We start from the raw sequence: 22,404 nt of genomic DNA on the forward strand, positions 1-22,404 counted from the left end.
GTATTTCAGACAGGCAGTATTTAGTTCTATTACAAAATGATTAACCAAGTCCATTTGCACACACTGTGGAATTCTACAGAAAGTCAGTTTCCAGCAGGATACAGCAGAAATGGCATAACCAGCTAAACTAGCAGACTAAAGTACTGTAAACGCCTACCTTTAAATAACGTTCAATGTTACTCATCAAAATGTCGATTTCTTCCTTCGACCACATTCCCTGCTTCCATTTATGGCCTTAAAATGGACAAGACAAACCAATCACAATGCTGGAGGCCAGCAAGGTGGTGGAAATCAGAACATACAATTTTCTTACTGAAGTAATTAAAGAAAAATATGTAGTAGTTACAAAATAATTAGAACAATTATATAGATGAAAAATTAAAATTACTCAGTTTGCTAAGCAACTTGAGTAACAAAACTCAAGAGTTAAAATATCACAAGATTCTGATGATTTTAAGCCACTTTCGTTTTTAAAAAAATTGGTCTGTTTTTACTTGGTTTCTGGCATGTTTAGGCTTTTCTCTGCAACAGTGTGGACTAGAAACTTTTTTTAAATAATGAAAGCTGAGATTTTCATGTATTCGGATGACTATTGAGCTAGAGCAGTGGTCCCCAACACGGCGCCCGCGGGGGCATTTGTGTGCGCCCACCAAGTGCTCGGGGCTGGTCTGGCCCTGGGCACGTGGCGCATGCATGGTGCCACAGTCGGCCCCGGGCTCACGGTGAGCGCCGGCCCTGGGAGCGCTGCGGATTGGCCGCCCGCGCTCTGGGCGCGTGGAGGGGGCGCCGGCCCTGGGTACGCGGCGCTTGGCGGCGGGGGGGGGAGGGGGGCAGCCCCGGGTGCACGGCGCTTGGGGGGGGGGGGCGCTGGCCCTGGGTGCGCAGCGCATGGGGGGGCCCCGCCCCCGCAGCTATGGGGGGGGGCTGCTTCTGATCCCCGGCGCACAAGTGTCCCCGCCCTCTGGTGCCCGGCCACGCCCCCTGGCGCCCAGCAACCTCCAATGATTGGGGACCACTGAGCTAGAGCTTAAAGAAAAACAAACGTAACGAGACTCACGTTAAAATGGCAAAACTTTGAAACACTGAGCCTTATGTTATGGGCCTTCTCACTTCTAAACATGCCTGTGTAGTGCTGGGCGCTCTTGGTGCTCACTATGCAGTCAATGGTAATAAGTAGGGATGTTAAATAGCGTTACTCGACTATTCTATAGTCCCTGGGGCAGGGATGGTAGCCAGTGCACTCTGGCCCCACTCCTAAGGAGCCCCCTGCCACTCTGCGTTGCTGCTTTTGTATCACAGGCAGCAGTGTGGGGTGCCAAGCAGGAGCTGGTCCGCGAGGGAAGCCAATTTAAAAACCACCTCCTCTTGCGGACCAGCAGCCTGTTGCCCCGTGCTGCTGTCTCTGATACAGGGATGGCAGCAGCCCTGGTCCAGGAGGAGAGTCTAAGCTGCTGGACCTGGTGTAAGCTGGAACTGAGTCGGACTCCCTGCCTGTCTATATCCTAATAAAGGGGTGGGCAAAAGGGCCTCCGCAGGCTGGATTCGGCCCGCCAAGTGGGTGGATCTGGCCCACGGAGGCCCTGCTGCTTCCGCGCCCCCAGTCCAATTAAGGCCTGGGGAACGCCCAAAGCCTTTTCCGCTCTGCCTCCGCCCTGCGAGCAGTGCATGGTGCTTCTTCATTCTGCCTTTGAAATGTACACGAGCCTCTGCTGAGGAATGTGGAACTCCGCATGCAGCCCCGGGCAGCGGGAAGTCCCGCTGACTCAGGGCTGCACATGGTAGGACAGCTTTGAAATGCACAAGAGTCCCCAGTGGGGGGCTCCTGCGCATTTCAAATTGGCAACGCAGCATGGAGCCCAGGGTCAACTGGGAGTCCCCAGCTGACTCCAGCTCAGTGCTGCTGCTCTGAAGCCTGCCCTCCTTTCTCTCCCCTTGCTGCCTCTTTCTAATAGAGCAGCAAGGGGAAAGAAGGGAGCAACTAGTTGACTAGTGTATCGACTATCCGATAACCTTTTGCTTATTGGATAGTCGACTAGTCCTTCACATACCTATTCTCCAGCTTTTCAAACTATGGGGTTTTCACATTCATAGTTGCACAGACAATTCATCACTCCATTTACAATTCACAGAATCAAAGATTAGAGTGGAAGAGACTTCAGGAGGTCATCTAATCCACACCTCAGCTCCACTCCATCTAAATCATCTCAGCCCAAGGCTTTATCAAGCCAGGCCTTAAAAACCTCTAAGGATAGAGAATCTTCCACCTCCCTAGGTTACCCATTCCAGTGCTTCACCACCCTCTTAATGAAACAGTTTTTCCTAATATACAACCAAGACCTCCCCTACTGCAACTTGAGACCATTGTGCCTCATTCTGTCATCTGTCACTACTGAAAACAGCCTCTCACCACCCCCTTCAGAACCCTACTTCAGATAGTTGAAGTCTGCTATCAAATCCCCCCCACTCTTTTCTCCTGAAGTCTAAATAAGCCCAGGTCCTTCAGCTCCTCCTCATAAGTTATGTTCCCTGTGGCAAGGTCCTTGCTCAGGCCCCTCACCATGAGATACTTTCTTTGTCCACAAATCAGCTGGACACCCTTTCTGGTACAGTCACCCGTGCCTTTTATTGTCAGCTTCCCATCACCTTCTATTTACAGAGTTGCAGACTGCAGCAAACTCAGCCAGCCTCTCCTTCTGGCTTGGGAGCACACTCAGCCATTAGCCCTTCAGGCCCGGGCTTACTCAGCTGGCTGTAACTGGCCTTTTCAGCCAGGCTGTAGTGGCAGAGCTGTGGCTTAGCCAGCAGTCTGTCACACCCTCAATCTGTTAATCAATGTTGTTGCCCTTTGCTGGACTCTCTCTCATTTGTCCACATTCTTTCTGTAACAGGGGGCCCGAACATTGATGTAATACTCCAGATATGATCTCACTAATTCCAAATAGAGGGGAATAATCACTTCCCTCAATCTGCTGACAATGCTCCTATTAATGTAGCCCAATATTCCATTAGCATTCTTGGCAACAAGGGCACACTGCTGACACATATCCACCTTCTTATACACTGTAATCCTCTCTGGCACCATACCCCCTTCCTTGACCCTGCAACCCATCCCCATCCCCCTGCCCCAAGCCACCACCCAAACCCTCTGCACTCCCTTCATCTAGGTCACAACTCCCTTACAGAACCTGCACCCCCCTCTTAGAGCCCCTCCATCAGAGCAGAATCCTCTCCTGCACCCATACTCCCTCCTGGATTCTGCACCCCAAGCCTCTGCCCCTAATCACAATCCCCTCCTTCACCCAACCCCCCTCTCAGACTCCACACCTCCTCCAGTACCCCAGACTCCTACCCCAAGCTCCCTTCTGTACCCAACCTTTGCCCAAGACCCCAAACCTCCTCGGTAGAAATGTGGCTCTTGACCACTTGCCAAAACCTTTCCATTAAAAATTATTGCTCACCCTTGGTATAGTCCGTATTCCTCCCCACTGATTATGCACTGGAAAGAGGTGCATAATCTCTCTGCTTTCCCACCATAGAGTCTACCAGCTACTGTCACTGGACATCTAAACTACTTTCTCCCAATTCCCCCACCTTCTGAAATGGAAAGCAATCTCTGTTTCTGCCTGCATCCCCCTCAGATCTTAAATTGAGCACTGTGGAGATTAGAAGCTATGCTGAGGAAAAATGGGGGTGGAAAAGATGGGGAAAACCAGGGGCTCTTAAAAGAAACCATGCATCCAATCAAGACAGTGAATGAAAGTGAGAGAGAGAAACAGATAATATGCTGGATGCTTGTTTCTCCCAATTCTAAGGTTCCCATTTCCAGTGCTTCCCAGTCACTGCTCCCTCCCTACAAGCCCCTATCCTCTCTCTGCAGCAAATCTCAGACCTGTGGCATTTCTGTGAAAAATTAAACAATATTTATTTTGTTCAAGATTTTTCACAAAAGTTTATTTTAATTTCAATTAAGAAAATTTGATTTTCATTCACTCTTTTCTTCCCCTGCAAGGAGGAAAAAACCTTGATGTTTGTGGAATAAAAAAACCAAACTAAAACTGTTTCAAATTGAATCAGGAACATTTTCATATTTCCTAAAAGGCCATATTTTGCTGAAAAAAGCAAGATGCAACATTTCAACTAGCTCTAATACGGAGCAACTATGTTCAGAAGTGCTGTGCAACACTAAGTTTAAGTTACGTGAAGTTTTAAAGGACCTGAGACACTACAGAGGCCCTAAGCAGGATTGCCTTAAATAATGACCACTGTTACCAAAATCTCTGCCACTTCTGGAAGCAAAATAACACTTGCTCTCTCCCTTACTACAGCTACATCAGGGGGTACCACTCTGTCCCTCTACATCAAGATGGGAATAAGAGGAGTGGAAACTGATCACATGTTTTTGTAGTATATCAAGGGCAAGTGCAGGAATCATTTAGCATTGTGTTTCAAGCAACATTTTGAAAAGTAAGAGTGAGAACAAGGGGGCCACACACACAAGCTTCAGTAGGTCTGATAGGCATTATTCTTCATTTTGTTAAAAATAAATAGCCTCCTTATTTTTACTCACCTTTGTAATTTATTTGAAATAACTGGTAACCAATAGTGAAATACTTTTACTCCAGCCTCTGGGGCTCCTTTAACTTTTCATCTTGACTTTTGTCTGAGACAAAGGAAGACTTACTATTGGCCAGAATGGAAAGTGACTATTTCTAGAGCCCTGCAAATTTTGTATCTTGTATCCTGCATATTTGTGGATATTTGGCTTTATATCCACAGTTATCGGCATCTGCGCAGGGCTCTACGTATTTCTAGCTTTAGACCTCACCCCACGACAAAGATCCAGGCATTCTACCCAGAATACAGGATATTTTATGCAGCCTAAAAAGTACCCTCACGCACACATTATTCAAATCAGCTCACCTTTTGGCAAGTAATGGGAACATCTGTGCCTAAATATCCTACCTTTATTTGTTAGAGAATCCTTATCCTCCTTGGTTGTAAACCAGGCCTGACTAACAGCTGACACTTCTTCACTGCCTAGAGGAGAGATTTCATCCAGTTGTTCATTCTGAAGAATCTTGAAAAGAAAATACCTTGTTAACTGATTTAACTTTCATCTCCTCACCTTGAATTTAACACACAATATTTGGCTAGGATATTTGGAATAAAAGATAGCTATGTCATACTAGTTATCTTGCTGGCTGCAGAGAACATGTATTTGTTTTAGGTGGGACACTACCAGGATATTTCCCTTTTTTAAACAACACTTTTACCCATCTTATCCTTGGCCAGCTTACGCTAATATCTGTTCCCCACCTGCCTTTACCAAATACACACCAGTTTTCACACAGTAATGACATTGATATAAACTAAATTTTTTAGAACTGTAGGATATATTGAATAATTTGCTTCTCTGCTGTAATGTATACTCCTCCTCTGCTACTCTATACTCTGCATAAGGTAAAGGTTTACAAACTAAGATCTGTGTTCTGCCTTGTTTCTCTTTCACTGCATTGGGCCTTCTTCAATCACCATCAATGGAAATGACTGATTTTTACAAGAGCCTTTACAAATGAACAATTTTTACTAACAAAGCTTTTGTGCCCTGGTAGTTTTGCAGACACTGCATATGACAGAAATGTGTCTGTAGTGAATGGAGTCACGTAATATGCACATTAAATAGAGGTAACAATTGTTCTCATGCAGTACAGTTCACATTAAAAAGCAATTTATAGATTTTTTCCACTGACATCAGAGTCTTAACTTCAGTTGGAGTAGGACTGAGCCCATTATCTAATTAATCCTCACAAGTCCTGAATGATGTAGCTAAGTTGACTTAAGTTTTAGGTGTAGACCAGGCCTCAGAAAGTATTGTTATAGCCTCTGGAGAAGCTAAGGATTTTAAAACTCTGCCCCAGAAGGGCTGAAAGTGACTACATGGGAGCAGAGTGAAGGCAAATAGGGCCTGTTGGCTCCCACTATCCTTGCTAGAGTTTCTCTGGGGACATGGGATATGCAAAGCTCCACAACCAATAAGAATACTACTACTTACTATCCTAAATATCAAAGGTATTGGGAGGATTAGATAATGGGTTCAGTCCTATTCAAACTGAAATTTGATGTCAGTGGAAAAAGAATTGGGCCCAACATCCGTAAATTGCTTCTTAATGTGACATATACTGTATGACAGCTAAGTATTTTTAAACTTAAATATTTCTCTGTTGACAAAGGTACCACCTGAAAAATTTTACTATAAAGAATTGTAAAACTTATTTTCCCTGAACAACACTGGCAGCAGTGGTAAATTTAAAAGCCCAGCCATATTACCTTTCTATTTGGCTCTCTTTGAAACAAACCATAACATGTGTGCTATATCTGTCATTCCTTACTGCAACAATATGTGCATAAAAAAATTTCACCACAATCATGTTTTCCTTTGAAAAATTAAAACGTATTTTTATTGGACAGAACCTTTCAAACAAGACTGGTCTCACTGCCTGTTTCACAAACATAACACATAACACTCATTTAATCAAAACTTCTTGCTTCTTAGTTTAATTTGAATATGCAGAGCCAAGTTAATTAAAAGCCCTAGGATTAAACTTGAAACCTTACCATACCTGGATCTGAGTAACGGTTCCTTCATTAATCTCATCATCTGCTACCTCAGTGGTAGCAGTCATGGTCACCTCAAAGCTCTGTTCATTTTCTGAAACTTCAAAACAGGTAAATTAGTAGCACAGTTTATTTCTGAAATATTGTATACGATTTACAAAACACAATACTTGCTCTGCAAATCTGAATAAAGCTATGCTCTAACATTGATTACTGGCATTGTGAAAACACTAAGATGCTTGATAATACTTCCCTTTATGAGGGTGAAATGATTATTTTAAAAACAGAACATATACAAGTAGGACATCTACCATTTTTTTGGTAGATCCGTGTTGTAAAACTGAATGTGAAACACAAATAAAATTAATTTTAAATAATTGGGTACAAACAGCACAGTGTGAAGGTTTCTTTTCCAGTTTTATATTTTGTTTTCAATCCAGTGAATACTAGCATACAACTTTCAAACTGGCAGAAATTATTAAAGCTTATTTCTCTTATAACTCCAACATTACAGAGTCTGCACTTGTTAAAATATGTCTTGGGTCCCAACAAAGCTCTAGATTCTGACTGCATCTAATCAGGACAGAAAGTAGTACCAAAGAGTAGAGAGTTTAGTGTTTTGAAATAACTATACTCTTTAGAACCACAAGTTCAAATCCTGGCAAGCTTGATTCAACCCTGTCCTACTTTGGTAAATAACTCAAGCACTACACAGTTCTCTACTGCTTCTTAATTTGATAGAGGAAGCAAGGGGAGGGGGAAAGCAACTAGTTCAGTCACTACTTGACTATCTGATAAGCATCTGCTTGTTGGATAGTCGACTAGTTGCTTACATCCCAACTTCAGTGTCTTCTCAACTCTGCCTCCCCAAGTGGCATAACATGCTAATTGGTTGCTGCTCTGTATCCAACAGCTGGGTTTACTGTATCAATATTGTACAGCTTGGGGGTTAAGGGTGACATACAAGTATAGAATATTAACAGAAATACTGATAAAGTAAAGTGAAGTGTTCTAAAATATTTTAAAGCGGTCAAATGTATCAACTATAACAGCCACCCAAGAAGAATTTTTTTTGCTTCAAGAGTGCCAGAACGTACATATAATGTGCACTTTTATTAGTGTTTAGTGACTTACTTGGAACTGCAACAACAGATATGCATGGAGTGGTATCATCAATACTCTGATCATCCTCTGATGATAAGCAAAGTCTCTTGTGTGGAGGTTCAATGCTGTCTTCTGAGTCTACTTCATCAGCTTCTAGTAAGAAAAACACATGAATCTTTTGCTGACCAAAAACACACAGTTGAAGCTAAAAACAAAGCTTGTTCAGTGCTCTGTCACCACATAAACTCCTAACATAAATTATTAATCTCATTCAAGTGTTTTCTTTATTATATAAACTGGACCTTAGACTTGCTAAACCACGTTAATAGGCAGAGTGATTAGTCATTGGAACAGTTTACCAGAGAATTCTTTGTCACTGGAAATTTTAAAATCAAGATTGGATGTTTTTCTAAATGATATATTTTAGGGCTGTCAATTGACCTGCATTAACGCCTGCGATCAACAGGATTAACGTGTTAAAAAAATTAACACATTAATCGCAGGCGTTAATACTGTGCTGACACTCTGAAGTGCTGCTCCGGCGCTTCAAAGGGGCTCCCACTAGAGTCCCCAGCTGATCCCACGCTCCTAATGCGCTGCCCTTCGGAAATGCTGCTGCGGTGCTTCCAAAAGGCAGCGCTGAACGGAGCCCAGGGTCAGCTGGGGACTCCAGCTGATCCCGGGCTCCATGCAACACTGCTCTGTTGAAATGTTGCTGTGGCATTTCAAAGAGGAGGCGCATGCGATTAAATGTTTTTTAAAGCATGCAATTAATATTTTTTAAATCACTTGACAGCCCTATATATTTTAGTTAAAACAACAGTTAATCCAGGGAAGTCCTAAAGACTGTGTTGTTCAAGAGGCCAGAGTAGACGATCACAATGGTCCCTTCCCATCTCAACGTATGAATCTCTCTCAGAAACAATGCAAGCCCCTGCAAATATCCATGCAGGTACTCAACTCCAAGAATGTGAGTAGTTCCACTGATGTCAATCAGCTATTCATGTGCCTAAAAGTTAAGCTAATATGTAAACTCTCTATAGAATTACGGCATATTCCAGTAGATTTGTAAAACTGTAAAAGAGAATGTGTTAACAATCCAGTGTGACCAAAAGAAGTCAAGATCTGTATTTTTAAAATACTGTTTTTATAATGCACTAGTTAAAGGTGTAAGAGATGCTGTATTAGTTTCAGGAAATAACTAAAAACAGAGTCAATGGCCCAGAAACTAGTCACTTAAAAACAATCACGTTGACTAAAAGGAAAACTTAATGAAAACAACCAGTACAATATACCCAAGAAAAATGTTATCCCAAAGGCAAGGTTTTGCACAGAGCTTTAAAGGCTGCTAACAGGATTCTAGTGGAAAGGGAGGCCCTAGAACACAAAATGTCCTGCTCTAGCCCCAAACAGACTGAACCTCAGCAAGGACAGCAAAGTTGTCTATCTTGGTAGTGCACAGGTGGAGAGGAAGATTGAAAAGGATTTCAAAATACATAGAACACATAAAAGAGAATATAAAAACCTGTATAAATTCTCTATACCATTCTGAGGGCAATGAAGTATAAGGTTCCCTTCGGTGTCCTGGGTCAAAGTCACAGAGTTCACGGTTTCTACTGTCACTGTGTCAGACTCTTCTTCAACTGTGCTCATACTCAAACCTGAGAAGAAAAAATAAGTCTTCTTTGAGCAGGTTTCTACTTTAAATGTACAACATATTCTCTCTCTTGAATTTAATGAATAGTACAAAACTCTAGGGAACTGGGAGACTATCCTTGCTCTGACACTGACTCACCGTATAGCTTGAGTAAAGATGTTAAGTTTAGATTTATCAATTGAATAGTTAATGCAATTTTCATTGACTATTCGATTAGTAGATAAGGACACCTTCATCTTTGAAATGTAGCAAGAGCCGGTAGGGCTCTTGCTACATTTCAAAGGCCGAAGTGCCACCAGTTCCCCGCTGCGCCCCTGTCGCTCCGCCTGCCGAGATGGAGTGGGGGGAACCGGCTTTTAAGCCAGCTCTAATAGAGGCATCATGGGTAGTAGGGGGGAGTGACTAGTCGACCAGTCGCTTACATCCCTAGGCCTGGGCAAGTTGAACTTACATTTCAAAGCTATCTAAATGCCTAAAATATGCCAATAGGAGCCCAACTTCATAATGTAGGTGTAGCATTTGCTGTTTTCAGAAGAGAAGTTAAGAAGCTCATGCAGAACCTAGATTACTTTTTAAAAATTAAATAGAAAGTATTTAGTTTGAAACATCAGAAGAGTTAGAAATAAAAAGGACCTAACTAGGGATGTAAGAGTTTAACTGGTTAATCAATAAGCTAATGCTTACCGGTTCCAGTTACTGGTTAAATTCCTGGCTGGCAGTCTCTGTGAGCTTTCAGCACCAGCAAGCCCCGGGAGCCCATGGCATACAGCCCCAGCAGGTTAAAAAATACTGGTGTTTAACCATGTAACTGATTAAACAGTAATTGGTTACACAGTTAGTCTTTAACCCTTTTTACACCCCTAGACCAAACAGGTCATTTAGTCCATCTTTCTGCCAGTACAGGCAGTCCCCGGGTTACGTACAAGATAGGGACTGTAGGTTTGTTCTTAAGTTGAATTTGTATGTAAGTCGGAACTGGTACATATAGTAGGGGAAACTCTAGCCAAACATTTTTTTTAGTTTTGGATAGCATAGGGAAAGGTTAACTCCCCTTTAATGTTTGTTTTGCTGTCTGTTCCCCTGTTCAGAAGATTTCACATCTATTTCTGTCCCTGTGACAAACTCAGGACTAAAGGAGTAACTCATCAAATACCAAACAGCTCTGCACCATGCTTTGAGCTAATAGCTTTATTTCCACACACCACCCAGGGTTCTAGGAGGAGGGTCCTTTTTTTGCTAACACAATGAGGCCAGCACTTTGTTTGTTTTGGTGGAGTCTTTGTTTGCCCAGGGAGCCCAGCATGTATAGGGGGAGGAGGGGCGGAGAGGCTGCTTTTGTCTGCTGTTCGGCAGCCTGTTGCTCAGGGGAGGGGGCAGCCTGTTGCTGGCTGGGGGGGAGAGGGGAGGCGTGCAGGATGCGAGGCCGTGGGGGGGGCCAGCGGGCGTGGGGAGGCACTTTTCCTCTGCCCGGCAGCTCTGCGGGATCCCTGTCCCTGTGGCCAGCTGCTGCAGGCAGAGGCCAGTTGGAACCGGCCGAAGAGGAGGAGGAGGTGGATTCTAGGACCCAGGTGAGCGAGCCCCGGGGACGCTGCAGCGCTCCGGGAGCCGGGCATGTATAGAGGGGAGGAGGGGCAGAGAGGCTGCTTTTGTCTGTTCGGCAGCCTGTTGCCAGGGGAGGGGGCAGCCTGTTGCTGGCAGGAGGGTGGGGGGGGCAGTGGGCGTGGGGAGGCACTTTTCCTCTGCCCGGCAGCTCTGCGGGACCCCAGTCGGAGCCGGCCGGAGGAGGAGGAGGATCCTAGGACCCAGGTGAGCGAGCCCCGGGAATGCTGCTGCGCATGTGCGGGAGTTGCCTCACCCCGTTCGTATCTAGGGATCCGACGTAAGTCGGATCCACGTAAGTCGGGGACTGCCTGTATATGACTGTTCCCTATGGTGTATTCAAGAAGTCTCAACTAATGAGGCAACTAATGGATGTACTTCTTTCTTTAGGAGACCATTCTACAATACATCTTACTGTCAGTAAATACTGATATATACATACAGATTTTCTATTTCTTAATTTCATCCCAGTACTTCTATCCATCTCCCCATTTGTAATATAATGTATATTATATTGTATGATATTACATCGTATTGTATTTATATACCACTTCTTCCTTAATATTTACACTCTCTTTAATCATGCGTAGACTATCACATTATCAGAGCCTTGCGCAAATATAACATTTGTATCCATATCCACAAAAATGAGCTGTTGGTACCCACAGATATCACAAAATTTGCAGGGTTCTAGGTACAAAATTGTATCCGCATTTGCAAAAATGAGCCACGATTATCCACATCCACGGATGCAGATACCCTCAGATATAAAGTATCTGCGGATTTGCAGGGTTCTACGCATTATTCGTCTTAGCCAGTACCTAGCCAAGCCATATTCACTTAACTCTTTTCAAGGCCTCATTACTACAAGATGTAGTCATGAGATTAAAGTTAATTATGTGTGTAAATCTTTGAAGGATTGGAGCCTTAATTTTTCCTCATAAGCAAACCCCTGATCATTTATTTCTGTTCCTGTTCTCCAAACTCCTTCCAGTTTGTCCACATCTTTCTGATAATATGGTGCCCAGAAACAAATGTATATTTCAGCTGTGGTCAAAGCAGACCAGTACTAGAATGGCCTTCCTCATCCACAATGCACTGGGATCTTTGGTTAATACAGAGAGGGATAGGGAACCTTTTTTAATCAAGGGCCGTTGACCCACAGAAAAAATAATCAGGGCCCTGTGATGGATAGGAGTGCTGGCCAGCATTTGTGACTAAATGGTTAAACTCAGGTAGCTAGGTGGTGCTGGCAGGGAGCCAGGAGAAGCAATGGGATACACTGTTGAAATTTGAACTGAAAAGATATACCTGCCTGCTGTTCTCCTGTGAGAGTAAACCATGAGCTGGGAGATACAAGATTAATTAATCCAGGCAGGACTACAATGCCTATAAAGAATACTGAGCATGGAAATGGACTAGAGTAGACCTTGAAGTGGATTTTGAATAAATAAGGAAAAATGTAGATCTAAACTGTACCTAGAGATACTATGTTCTCTGTGTTTTAATTTGTTTTACTCCATTGCTCTGTAACACGGAGCAACCAAGTATGCTTTATTAAAATATATCTTTTTGGTTTTGTAAATAAAATCATCTTTTTTAAGGCAATGATTTGATTCTTATGTCCTGGCAAGGAACAGGTCTCTGTATGAGTGCCTAAGACTAAGTAGTCAGAAATTGCAGTTTGTTTTCTGTTTTTCTCAAGCTCTCTTGTGGTAAAAGAACCTCTGGGAGAAGTTCAAGTGCTTCTTCCTGGGTTTCAGAAGAAGAGGTTTTGTTTTTACACTTGATGGTGGCAACTACCTCTAAAGGGTAGGAAATCTGTGACCTTGGGTAGTTTTTGTGAGCAGAAGCCTACAGAGACAAGGTATTTAAGGTCTCTTGCAGGCCCCCACATTCTGCACTCGGAGTGCCAGAGTAGGGATGCGAACAACTAGTTGACTATCTGATAAGCAAATGCTTATCGGATAGTTGACTAGTCGCTTCCCCAGACTTGCTGCCTCTATCAGAAACACTTCAGAGGTGGAGGCACCCTTATCAACTAATCGAATAGTCAATGTAAATTGCATTGACTATTTGATTAGCCAAATAATCCAAGTTTTACATCCCTAAGCCAGACTGGGGAACAGCCTTGACAGAGCCACACAGAAGTGAGAAGCAGAAAACAAATACAGTAATTCCTCATTTAACACTATAGATGTGTTTCAGAAAATGATCGTGTTAAGTGAAAATGTATTATGTGGGGTCAATTTTTCCATTGAAAATAAAGGAAAAGGTGGGGGGTTGCGTTTCAACTGGTGGTGTCTGTTGGGACCAGGACATAAGGTTGGGGGAGAAAGGGGACTGGGTTACGACAGGGAGGAGTGGTGTTTGGCTCTAGGGAAGGGAAGGGAAGGGAAGGGAAGGGAAGGGAAGGGAAGGGAAGGGAAGGGGGATTGGGTTGGGAGTATGCCCCCGTGATGGGTCTGCCGGGACCTGCACTGCATCCAGTGATGGAGGAGGGGGGGCGCCAGGGAACGGTGCAACAAGCGGCGAACCCTCCGCCGCTTTGCAGGGAGGCGGGGGAAGCCCCACGCAGCTGCTGGCGACGGGCCGGCTGGGGACTCTGAGCCGCCGGCCTGCAAGCAGGGGTGGAGGAGAGGGGGCAAGGCATCTGGCAAGGGGGAGTCAGCGGGGAATGGCACGGCGAACCCTCCACCACTTTGCAGGGTAAGCCCCGCGCAGCAGCTGGCGATGGGCTGGCTGGGGAAATCATGTTATTCCGAGGACGGTTGTGTAATTCAAAAAACGTTCTCTTAAAAAATAATTGTGCTATCGCGAAAACATGTTAAGTGGGCACGTGTTAAATGAGGAATTACTGTAGACAAACCTTCACTGACATGGTCCCCATCTGAGGAGAAACACATTCCTCATATTCCCCTCACGCACCAGAGCTTTGGGAGGGCCCAGGCTAGCAGATTTTGTGTGCGCCAGCCCCAGAGGAATGGGAGCTCTGAGCCTCAGGGGACAGATCCAGGCAGGCCAGGGTCTGCATCTGGCCCGTATGTTCCCCACCCTTGATATAGAGCACTTTCTCAACCTTTTTTTTTTAAAAATATAAAGTACTCCTTTTTCAAAAAAGGGCCTCCAGACCCAGGCACCCCCAGCCCTCCCACTCTAACCCAATGCTTCTCCCTTCCCCCAGAGCCAGCCACCAGATGTATGGTAACCCTACAGTTGAAGTGCCCGCTCCCGCCACCCATCTGTGCCCAGCCCCGCCGCTGCAGGGAGAAAGTGGCTTACCAGTGTCGGGCTCACCACGTGGGTCTGTGCACTCCCACCCCAACCTGGCGCCTGGGGGAAACTGCCCGCACCCACAACACCCCTGATGTGGGGGGTGGGTTGGGGTCCTTTGGAGCAAAGCTTATTATGCCACTTCATTGCCTTTTAGCTCCTCTCGGCAACACCATGGGGAAGGGGCGATGGGGATGCATTGTACTGAGCTGCTGGCGGGGATGGGGGTAATGCGCGTCTCCAGGTTCAGCTGCCCTCCCCGCTGCAGCACCCCAGGGAGGCTGCCAGAGAGGAAACAACTTAGGAGAGGTGGCTGTGGAAGTGATTCTTTTTCCTCCACACCCAAACCTGCCCCCCAACTGGAACTGCCCTGGGTCTCACCGAAGCCGCCACCTCAACCACATGCTTTTTCCGCCAAGTGCTGGGGCGTGTGCCCAGAGTGGCTGTTAACATCTGGGTGCATGGCTCTGAACATTCAATTTGACAGGCACGTGACGCTACCCTTTCCCCAGTCCTCTTTGCAGGGCAAAATCCTGGATATTTTTTGCCAAATTTCACTTATGGTGAGGTACCCTCCAGACTTCTCTCTCATACCCCTAAGAGTATGCATACCACTAGTTGAGAAACATTGATATAGAGCACTGAACTTGCAGGAGCAATTTCCTGTCCACTAACAGCCCCTGGTTTCTTGCAGATGCCTCTCAGGTTCTCCATCCCGCTGCATATTTATATTTTGTATTCTTCTTCGCTAGACATACCTTCCCCCCTCTCCCCGAATCTCATGTGTACTTTGCCCATGTATCTAAGGCCTTCAAGTCTTTTTTATATTATTTCTTTGCCCTCTGCACTACTTGTGACATTTTTGAGAATTGTATTAACTGGTTGTATACTTTAGCTTCCAGATCTTTAATTAAGTTGTTGAGTCAGACCACACACATCATAAGAAGGAGGATGCCACCATTTCCCATCTCACATCAGCACACACGCCTTTTGCCGTGTGCCTCTTCCACACAAACAGTGGCGAGAAAATTATTGACAATGATATTTTATAACCAAAATGCTGATGAAGAGACATCGGGTCTGTCAAGTATTAGCAACAACTTTTAATTCATGTTTTAAAAGTGGTTATTATTGACCGTAACTCTATCAGATGATACCAACCAGGATAGGGTCCCATTGTGCTAGGACTATACAGATAGCCCCTACCATTAGGAATTTAAAATCTAAATTTTAAACTGATCGTGTTTCTTGAATGGCATTCCTTTATCAAGAAACTACTCTCCTCTCATTTGAGATACTCTGCTCTAATTAGTTAATAAAGACTGTCAGCAACTGTTATAATTTCTTGACAGGATAAGATCATTGTTGGCATTTAGAACAAATTCATCATCTTATAAAGCTTCACAAATCCTGTAAGTCAATTCTGTGTCTTGTTTGAAAGATTCCACTTTAAAACAACCAGCCATTTAAAATTCAGGTAATGACTGTTTCCTAGGAAGAAATTTTATTACTTCTTCATTATCATGAAAATTCTGAATGCTGTTGATAACCTAAAGCAAACTAAAATGCAAGCTGTATTTGTTGAAAACGTCATTATTGATTTTAAGGGACTGAAACATTCATCCTTAACCCCCATGGAAACTGAGCAACATTCAACGTGTTTTAGTAACTGTTGGACCGTACCTTCTTAGATTTGAAACTTGATTCTTTAGTTTAATGTTTGAGATGTGGACAAATTAACAGAGGAAAACACCTCATTTATTCTTTTGATGGGAGTGAGAATAATGACCCTTTATTGCCACAGCACATAAGTACTTTCAAGACAGTGTTCAATTGGCATTGGACCATATGGAACTATTGTTGTTACAATACTCACGGCAAAGTTTCTGAAAAGTGGCATCTTTATTTAGCAGCCATTGGTGCATGATTATTTTCTCCTTTGAGCATGCACACACGCTGATGTCAGATGAGATCAACTTGTTTATAAAAGCAAATTTCAAACATGTTTTAGTAAAGGCACATTTTTATTGATCTTGGAGGGGAAGAAGTTCTAACACCATAAATATTGGGGAAAAAGAGATCAGGGGTTTTGTTGCAGGTATTCACAATGAAAATGAAGAGATCTGGCTTTCCTTCGCCTTGACCCCCACTTTCTTTCCCACGGGCATTTAGGAGTGGTTGGAGAGCAATGGAAAGACCTCTCTCAGACATTTTGGGATGGGGGAAGACTCCAAAGTCTGTAATACAACTTTAGGAGTACTGAGTAACTGTTAAAAATACAGAGCAGTTAGCACGACTGTCACAGTAAAGCTGCTGAAAAATTATAGAGGTGTCTGAGATGCTAGAAGACGGAAAGTCTGGAGAATGGAGGAGGAAACAGAAATATCCGGGAGAAGGGTTCAGCCTTCCAATCTAGCAGTCCTCAAGAAAGGTTTTCCCCAAGTCAAGTAGATGCAGGAGACAACCAACCTCTCATTCTGCACTGGCTGTCACTCAGTTTTGATGGCTGTGCCTTGGGCAACATCTCCTCCCTCTGGAATATCTCCATGAATACCTTCACAGTCAGCTAAAGATGAGGCTACAGAAACTGTCAGAATTTCTAGCTACTCCTAGTTACCACAAACCCCCATAGAGCCCAATCCCCATGAAGTCACAAGAGAAGGTGGGATGCAATGGAAGTAGCACTACCCAACATAAACCCCAGGCTCAGTAGAATACCATGCCTGTTGTCAAACATCTTACCCCTAGGATACATGCCAAAGGCAAGATTAAAGAAAAGATGGGGAGAACCTGACCTGAGGGAGAGAAAAGTATGGTGCTGATAGTGTTGTGGTTTTGTACTAACTTTCAGTTACATCCCTGTTAATGATGTTAAAGACTAGTTGACTATCCGACAAGCATTTGCTTATCGGATAGTTTGACTAGTCAACAGGCACTTTCCGCATTCCTCCTTTGAAAGCCCGCTGGGGGTCTTGTACATTTCAAAGGAGGAATGCTGAACTCTGCGTACAGGACAGGGCCAGCGGGAAGTCCCGCTGATTCCGGGCTGCATGCGGGTGCCTTCTTTGAAAAGCACAAGAATTCCCAGCAGGGGCCCTTGTACATTTCAAAGCCATGGAGCTCAGGATCAGCTGAGGACTCCACAGCTGATCCCGGGCTTTCACGGCATTTCCCCAGAACCAGCACCGGGCTGTACACAGCATTCCGCATCCTTCCTTTGAAATGTACAATAGCCCCTGTTGGAATACAAGAAGTGCCTATCGACTAGTTGATGTAAATTGTCGACTAGTTAATTAACTACATTTTAACATCCTTAATCCCTATTTGAGGTTTAGCACATAAGTTATGTTTTATTTTAGGTAACCACAATTTATAACCAAACAATGCTAAAAAAGGGCCTGATCTAAAAAGCACTTAAGTCAATGGGAAGACTCCCATTGATATCAATTGGCTTGGATCAGTCCTCAACAGCAAACTTGTTATTGTGAAGCAAGGAAAAAATCAAATCTAAATCAAATCTAAATATCATGAACCACTTCCAGTCAGTGCACCTTTTTAAGATCCTGGGAAAAAGGATGAAGGAAAACTCCTTTGAGATATGTACATTTAGATAGGAACCAGAGTGCAAGCATCTCCTCCCACAGGGATGAGATAGCTAATCTAACAAATTCAAGATTAAACAATTCTGAAAAATTCTAAAAAGCTGTTTTTTTCATTTTTAATGTTAGGATAAAAATCGCTTGATTGATTCTCAGACTATTGGAACGGGTACAGTATAATCTAATGACCCTGACAGACAATTTGCTGATAGACAGCCATTTTTATACAGAACACAGCAGAATCCAGAGCACTGCTGCAGAAGAGAATGTATTTTAATTCAGACTTCCTTGATACCGATTGTAGGGCAAATATTCTTTCTGGATATTTTCAATTTATCATATAACTGTTGAAGTTTACCAGGGCACTACACCACTGGTAAGGTTCTTTCAGCAAACAGACAACATAAATCCTTCCAGCATAATATTTACTTCCATTAATTAAAAAAAGTCAAATGCACACAATCATGGTCCTATAATTATTTCTAATCTTCAATTTTGACATTACCAAAGTACAATTTCTCCATTTCCAAAACATCATCTTTTTGGTGTTTGATCTTTCTATGCATTCTTCATAAAATCTTCTATTTTATATCTTTGTATGAAAACAAAAATTACTTCCTATTTTTAAACAAATATATTAAAAAGCATACTTTGAGATGTAGTTGATAATCTCTAAAAACCTGGGTACATACAGTGCTTGATTTTGTGGACTACATGGAAGGGTGTAGGTTTGTACTGGAAGACAGTATAATGTTGGGTGGATAAAGGGGAATAGTACGAATATTAATTATGTGTAGTTCTAAAGATAGCTGTTATATGAATGGTTTGGATCCTAATGTTCCCTTAGTAATTTCCTAGATTTTAGGGACTGTGTTGTACAGGCAGTACAGATGAATAAGTTTAAGGGTAAATTAAAAATTATGTAGGATTTAAATGGAGGTCTGCTTGAAACTGAACACATTGCATGGGTTACGCAGACTTATGGGCAAGATTATTTTAATGTTTTCCCTCTCAATATGGACAGCAAAGATTCAGGAATTATTTTTCAGAGCATCTAGCCCACAAACTACATACTGCAGTAATTTTAGCATGGTTCAGAGAATTATGAGGTGCGCAATGGATTCACCTAATATAAAATCAGCATTATAAGCAATTAAGTCCTCACAATTGTGAATTGAGATTTTCAGTAACTAAAGTTCCATAGTGCTATCATGAGATTGTACTATGTGACAGTACGTAAACAGCAGCAAGTTATGCAGAAACTGGTTTTATACACTCGTTATTGGATCTAATGCTTAATCTGAACTACTTTAAGAAGAAATATTACCTTTTACCAAGCAGAAAATTAATTAAGTAGCCAACTGCTTTCTACCTAATACAGGTTGGCCCTCCCTGCTCCAGCATCTTTGGTACCCGAATGGTCCCAAATAAGGGAGTTTGACAGACGAGGGGAGGTCAGGGCTCTCCGGGAGTCTCTGATGGCTCCTTGGTCCTGGACTCCTGCCTGGCTCCATTCCCTGACAGCAGATGTTACTGGAACAGAGAGTCCCAGAACAGAGAGGTTCACCTGTAATTCAATTTCACTTCTAGTCCTCCCCATCAAGTGCCATAAATGGTCCTTTTTCCAAATGATCCACACTAATTTCACTTGGTAAAAAGGTATTCCTTTTAAAATTTTGATTTCTTGCTATAAAATGATCATTAGATACAGTGAAATTAACTGGAGCACATGCACTGGAATTGACAGGACATCAGTGTAGTTATTCAAAACTACCACCATTAAAAGCAAGATTTAAGAACAAGGAGCGCTGGGTTGTATTATAAAGTTATATTAATTATTTTTATGTGTTGTGAATAGTTGTGTTCTCATTAAAAAGCCAGCAAGATAATAAATACATATGAAATCATAATTAGCAGTTTCACTGGTCACCTGGCACTCATTTGCATAAGTTATCACATAAACAAGATGACCTTTTGCTCACAATGACTATTTTTGGTTGTCCAAATAGCATATACTGTAGGAACAGAAAATTAACATTTGGAAGTTAAGTATTTCAGATTAAAAAAATCTGTCACTAGGAAATCTTTAATAGCTGCTATGGGGGGGGGGGGGGGGGAGGGGAAGGGGAGGACCAGTCCAAACATATAGATTCTACACAAGAGGAAATGGAAATTCAGTCCATATGTCACAATTTATTTAAAATGATTTGCCATAAAGATGATTGAGTTCAAAAGCAGCATTTATAACTGAAACATGAACACATGGGTTAACAGATAGAAGCTAATGTAGACTACGGATGCTAGCTAGCATGTAAGCAAAGTTGTGTAACCACATCAAATTTTAGTGGTTACACAACTATTCAAAAGTCCCTGGGATGGGGCCAGCATCCAGTGTGCTCCAGCCCCACTCCCAGTGATCCCCCTCTATCAGAGGCAGCAGCATGAGGTGGCAGGCTGACCAGCTCCCGCTTGCCTGGTGCGGCCTCGCCTGGAAGGAAGGAGAGAAAGGGCCCAGGCTGGTGTGGCTGGGAGGAGGGAGAAAGGGCCTGGGTTGGTGCAGCCACAACCTGGCCCTTCCCCAAGACCAGGGGGAGAGCTGGGGTTGGAGGGCACAGCGAGCAGAGAGCACAGGCCACCCTGGTACGTCTGTAAGATGATTACCACCCCACTATGTCCCTGCATCAATCTACATGTTAGTCAGTAGGTATGTCTATAAAAAAGCCACTGTCAAGTTATGTGAATGCCTGTCTAACAGGGAACTAAAGTTTCAGTAACACTTTTGTCAACACATTCTTTTAACTGCTTCATGAGATTCTGTGTAATGGATATGCTTGCATTTACCCTGAATTGATTTACTGTGCATTATCATAGACTGAGCTCATTACATACATAAAACAAAGCACAATAATCTCCATAAAACAGGGATGCATATGTTCTCCCAACAGAATGCTTGTTGCCTGGCTTTACATATTTCATAAACAATAAAACTTGTAGATGGTATCAAGAGCTTTCACAGGCACAACCCACTTGTTCAGATTTCGCTGTGCCCGTGACAGCTCATAATACCATCGACATGTGTTGTTAATCTCACTAAGGTGATGCAAAATAGTGATAGAAATGTAGCCGTGTTAGTCTGGTGTAGCTGAAACAAAATACAGGACTATGTAGCACTTTAAAGACTAACAAGATGGTTTATTAGGTGATGAACTTTCGTGGGCCAGACCCACTTCCTCAGATCAAGTGGTGATCTAAGGTGATGCAAGACTATTTGTTGTTTAAGTTTTTCCAGTTACATACTTAACTTTTTTTAAGACTGCACCTTCTGTATATCAAGTTAGTTAAAAAAAGTGCTGGTAGTTTTTGAAATTTAAGCGAAAACCCATCACTTTTTGTTACCTGCAGAAAAAAAAAACTGCAAAAAAAAAAAAACCAAACCACCCACCTTCCGTGTCACCTATCAGAATCAAGCCACGGGAACTTTTAATACACTGTACCCAAGAAAGAAGAAATGGTTCACATTTCTCATACACGCACTGCACTTTTCACATAAAAACACACGCATGGTTTTAAAAAGGTGTGTGTTGGGGGGGGGGGGGGAGGAGAGAAGCAAGAATTTTTTAAAAGCGCCCCCACCCCCGCACCATGAGCCACAGCGGGGCCGCTGTCCCGGCCGTGCATTTACACACACTCGGGACGCTGCAGGCGCCTTTCGCACCCGTGTTACCATTCTCACGGGTTTGTGGTGGAATAAGAACCCGACCCCCCCCCCGCGACATTCACGCCCACGTGTGGCGAGCTCCTCCCTCCTAGCGAGGCGCTGCAGCCCCGTGGGGGGGTGGGGTGGGGGAGGCTGCCCCCCCCATTTGTGTGTGTGAGAGAAGGGGGGGCGCTGTGGGGAGAAGCCGCCTCTGCCCCCGGCCCCCGCTGCTCCCCGCCCGGCAGCGCCGCCATTTGGTCCCGTTCTAGCTCCGACGCCATTTTCCCGTCGCCGCGGCGCCTTCTCCCCCGGCAGCGGCGGCCGCCGCGAGCCCGGCTCGCTGTCCCCGCCAGCCGGCGGTGAGGAGAGGGGGTGGGGGGGCGGCTGCTGCTGCCGCCGCCGCCCCCCGGCCGCCCCGCCGCCCGGCTCGCTCTCCCGCCGCGCCCCGCGGCCGCCTGCTCCCGGCCCCGGCAGCCCGCGGGTCCCCTCGCACTTACTTCCTGTTTTGGGTCCGGGCACTTGAGAAACCAGGATGGAGCCTCTGAAGTACCAGGATGGAGGCGCCGAGCGCGGCAGCGAGCGGGGGAGGCGGCAACAGGGCTGGGGCGCAGGCAGCCAGCGAGCCGCCGGAAGAGCCTCCGCCGCCCCGCCCACCGGCTTCCGTCGCGGAGGGGCGCCACAAACCTCACGGAGCCGGGTGGGCTGGGGGGAGAGCGCGAGAAAGGTCGCACGAACCCGCTGTGGCTGGGCTTTGCTGCGGGGAGATTCTAGCTCATCCCGCGCCTCTGTGTGCCGGCTAAGGAGGGGAGATACTTCCACCTCCATCCCGACACCCTCTAACTCGCCTTCTGTGTGCTCTC

General features: G+C 44.4%; 1 protein-coding gene across 2 annotated transcripts in view; it reads right to left on the minus strand.

The window, feature by feature from the left end:
- The window catches only part of DMTF1 (cyclin D binding myb like transcription factor 1), a 54,228-nt gene extending 32,049 nt beyond the window's left edge, over positions 1–22,179 (minus strand). Inside the window, exons 1-6 of one of the 2 annotated variants that reach the window (XM_075926131.2) lie at positions 22,042–22,179; positions 9,264–9,380; positions 7,750–7,869; positions 6,621–6,715; positions 4,963–5,077; positions 158–234 (exon numbers count right to left, since the gene is read on the minus strand). In XM_075926131.2, the coding sequence (XP_075782246.1) occupies positions 158–234; positions 4,963–5,077; positions 6,621–6,715; positions 7,750–7,869; positions 9,264–9,372 (516 nt within the window). In that variant the 5' untranslated portion in view covers positions 9,373–9,380; positions 22,042–22,179. Of the gene's footprint in view, positions 1–157; positions 235–4,962; positions 5,078–6,620; positions 6,716–7,749; positions 7,873–9,263; positions 9,381–22,041 lie in introns of both variants that reach the window. The other variant, XM_075926126.2, reaches the window with a different exon arrangement.
- Positions 22,180–22,404: the final 225 nt, after the last annotated feature.

This window comes from Pelodiscus sinensis, chromosome 1 (assembly GCF_052426305.1).
Source record: "Pelodiscus sinensis isolate ZL-2025 chromosome 1, ASM5242630v1, whole genome shotgun sequence".
NCBI lineage: Eukaryota > Metazoa > Chordata > Testudines > Trionychidae > Pelodiscus > Pelodiscus sinensis.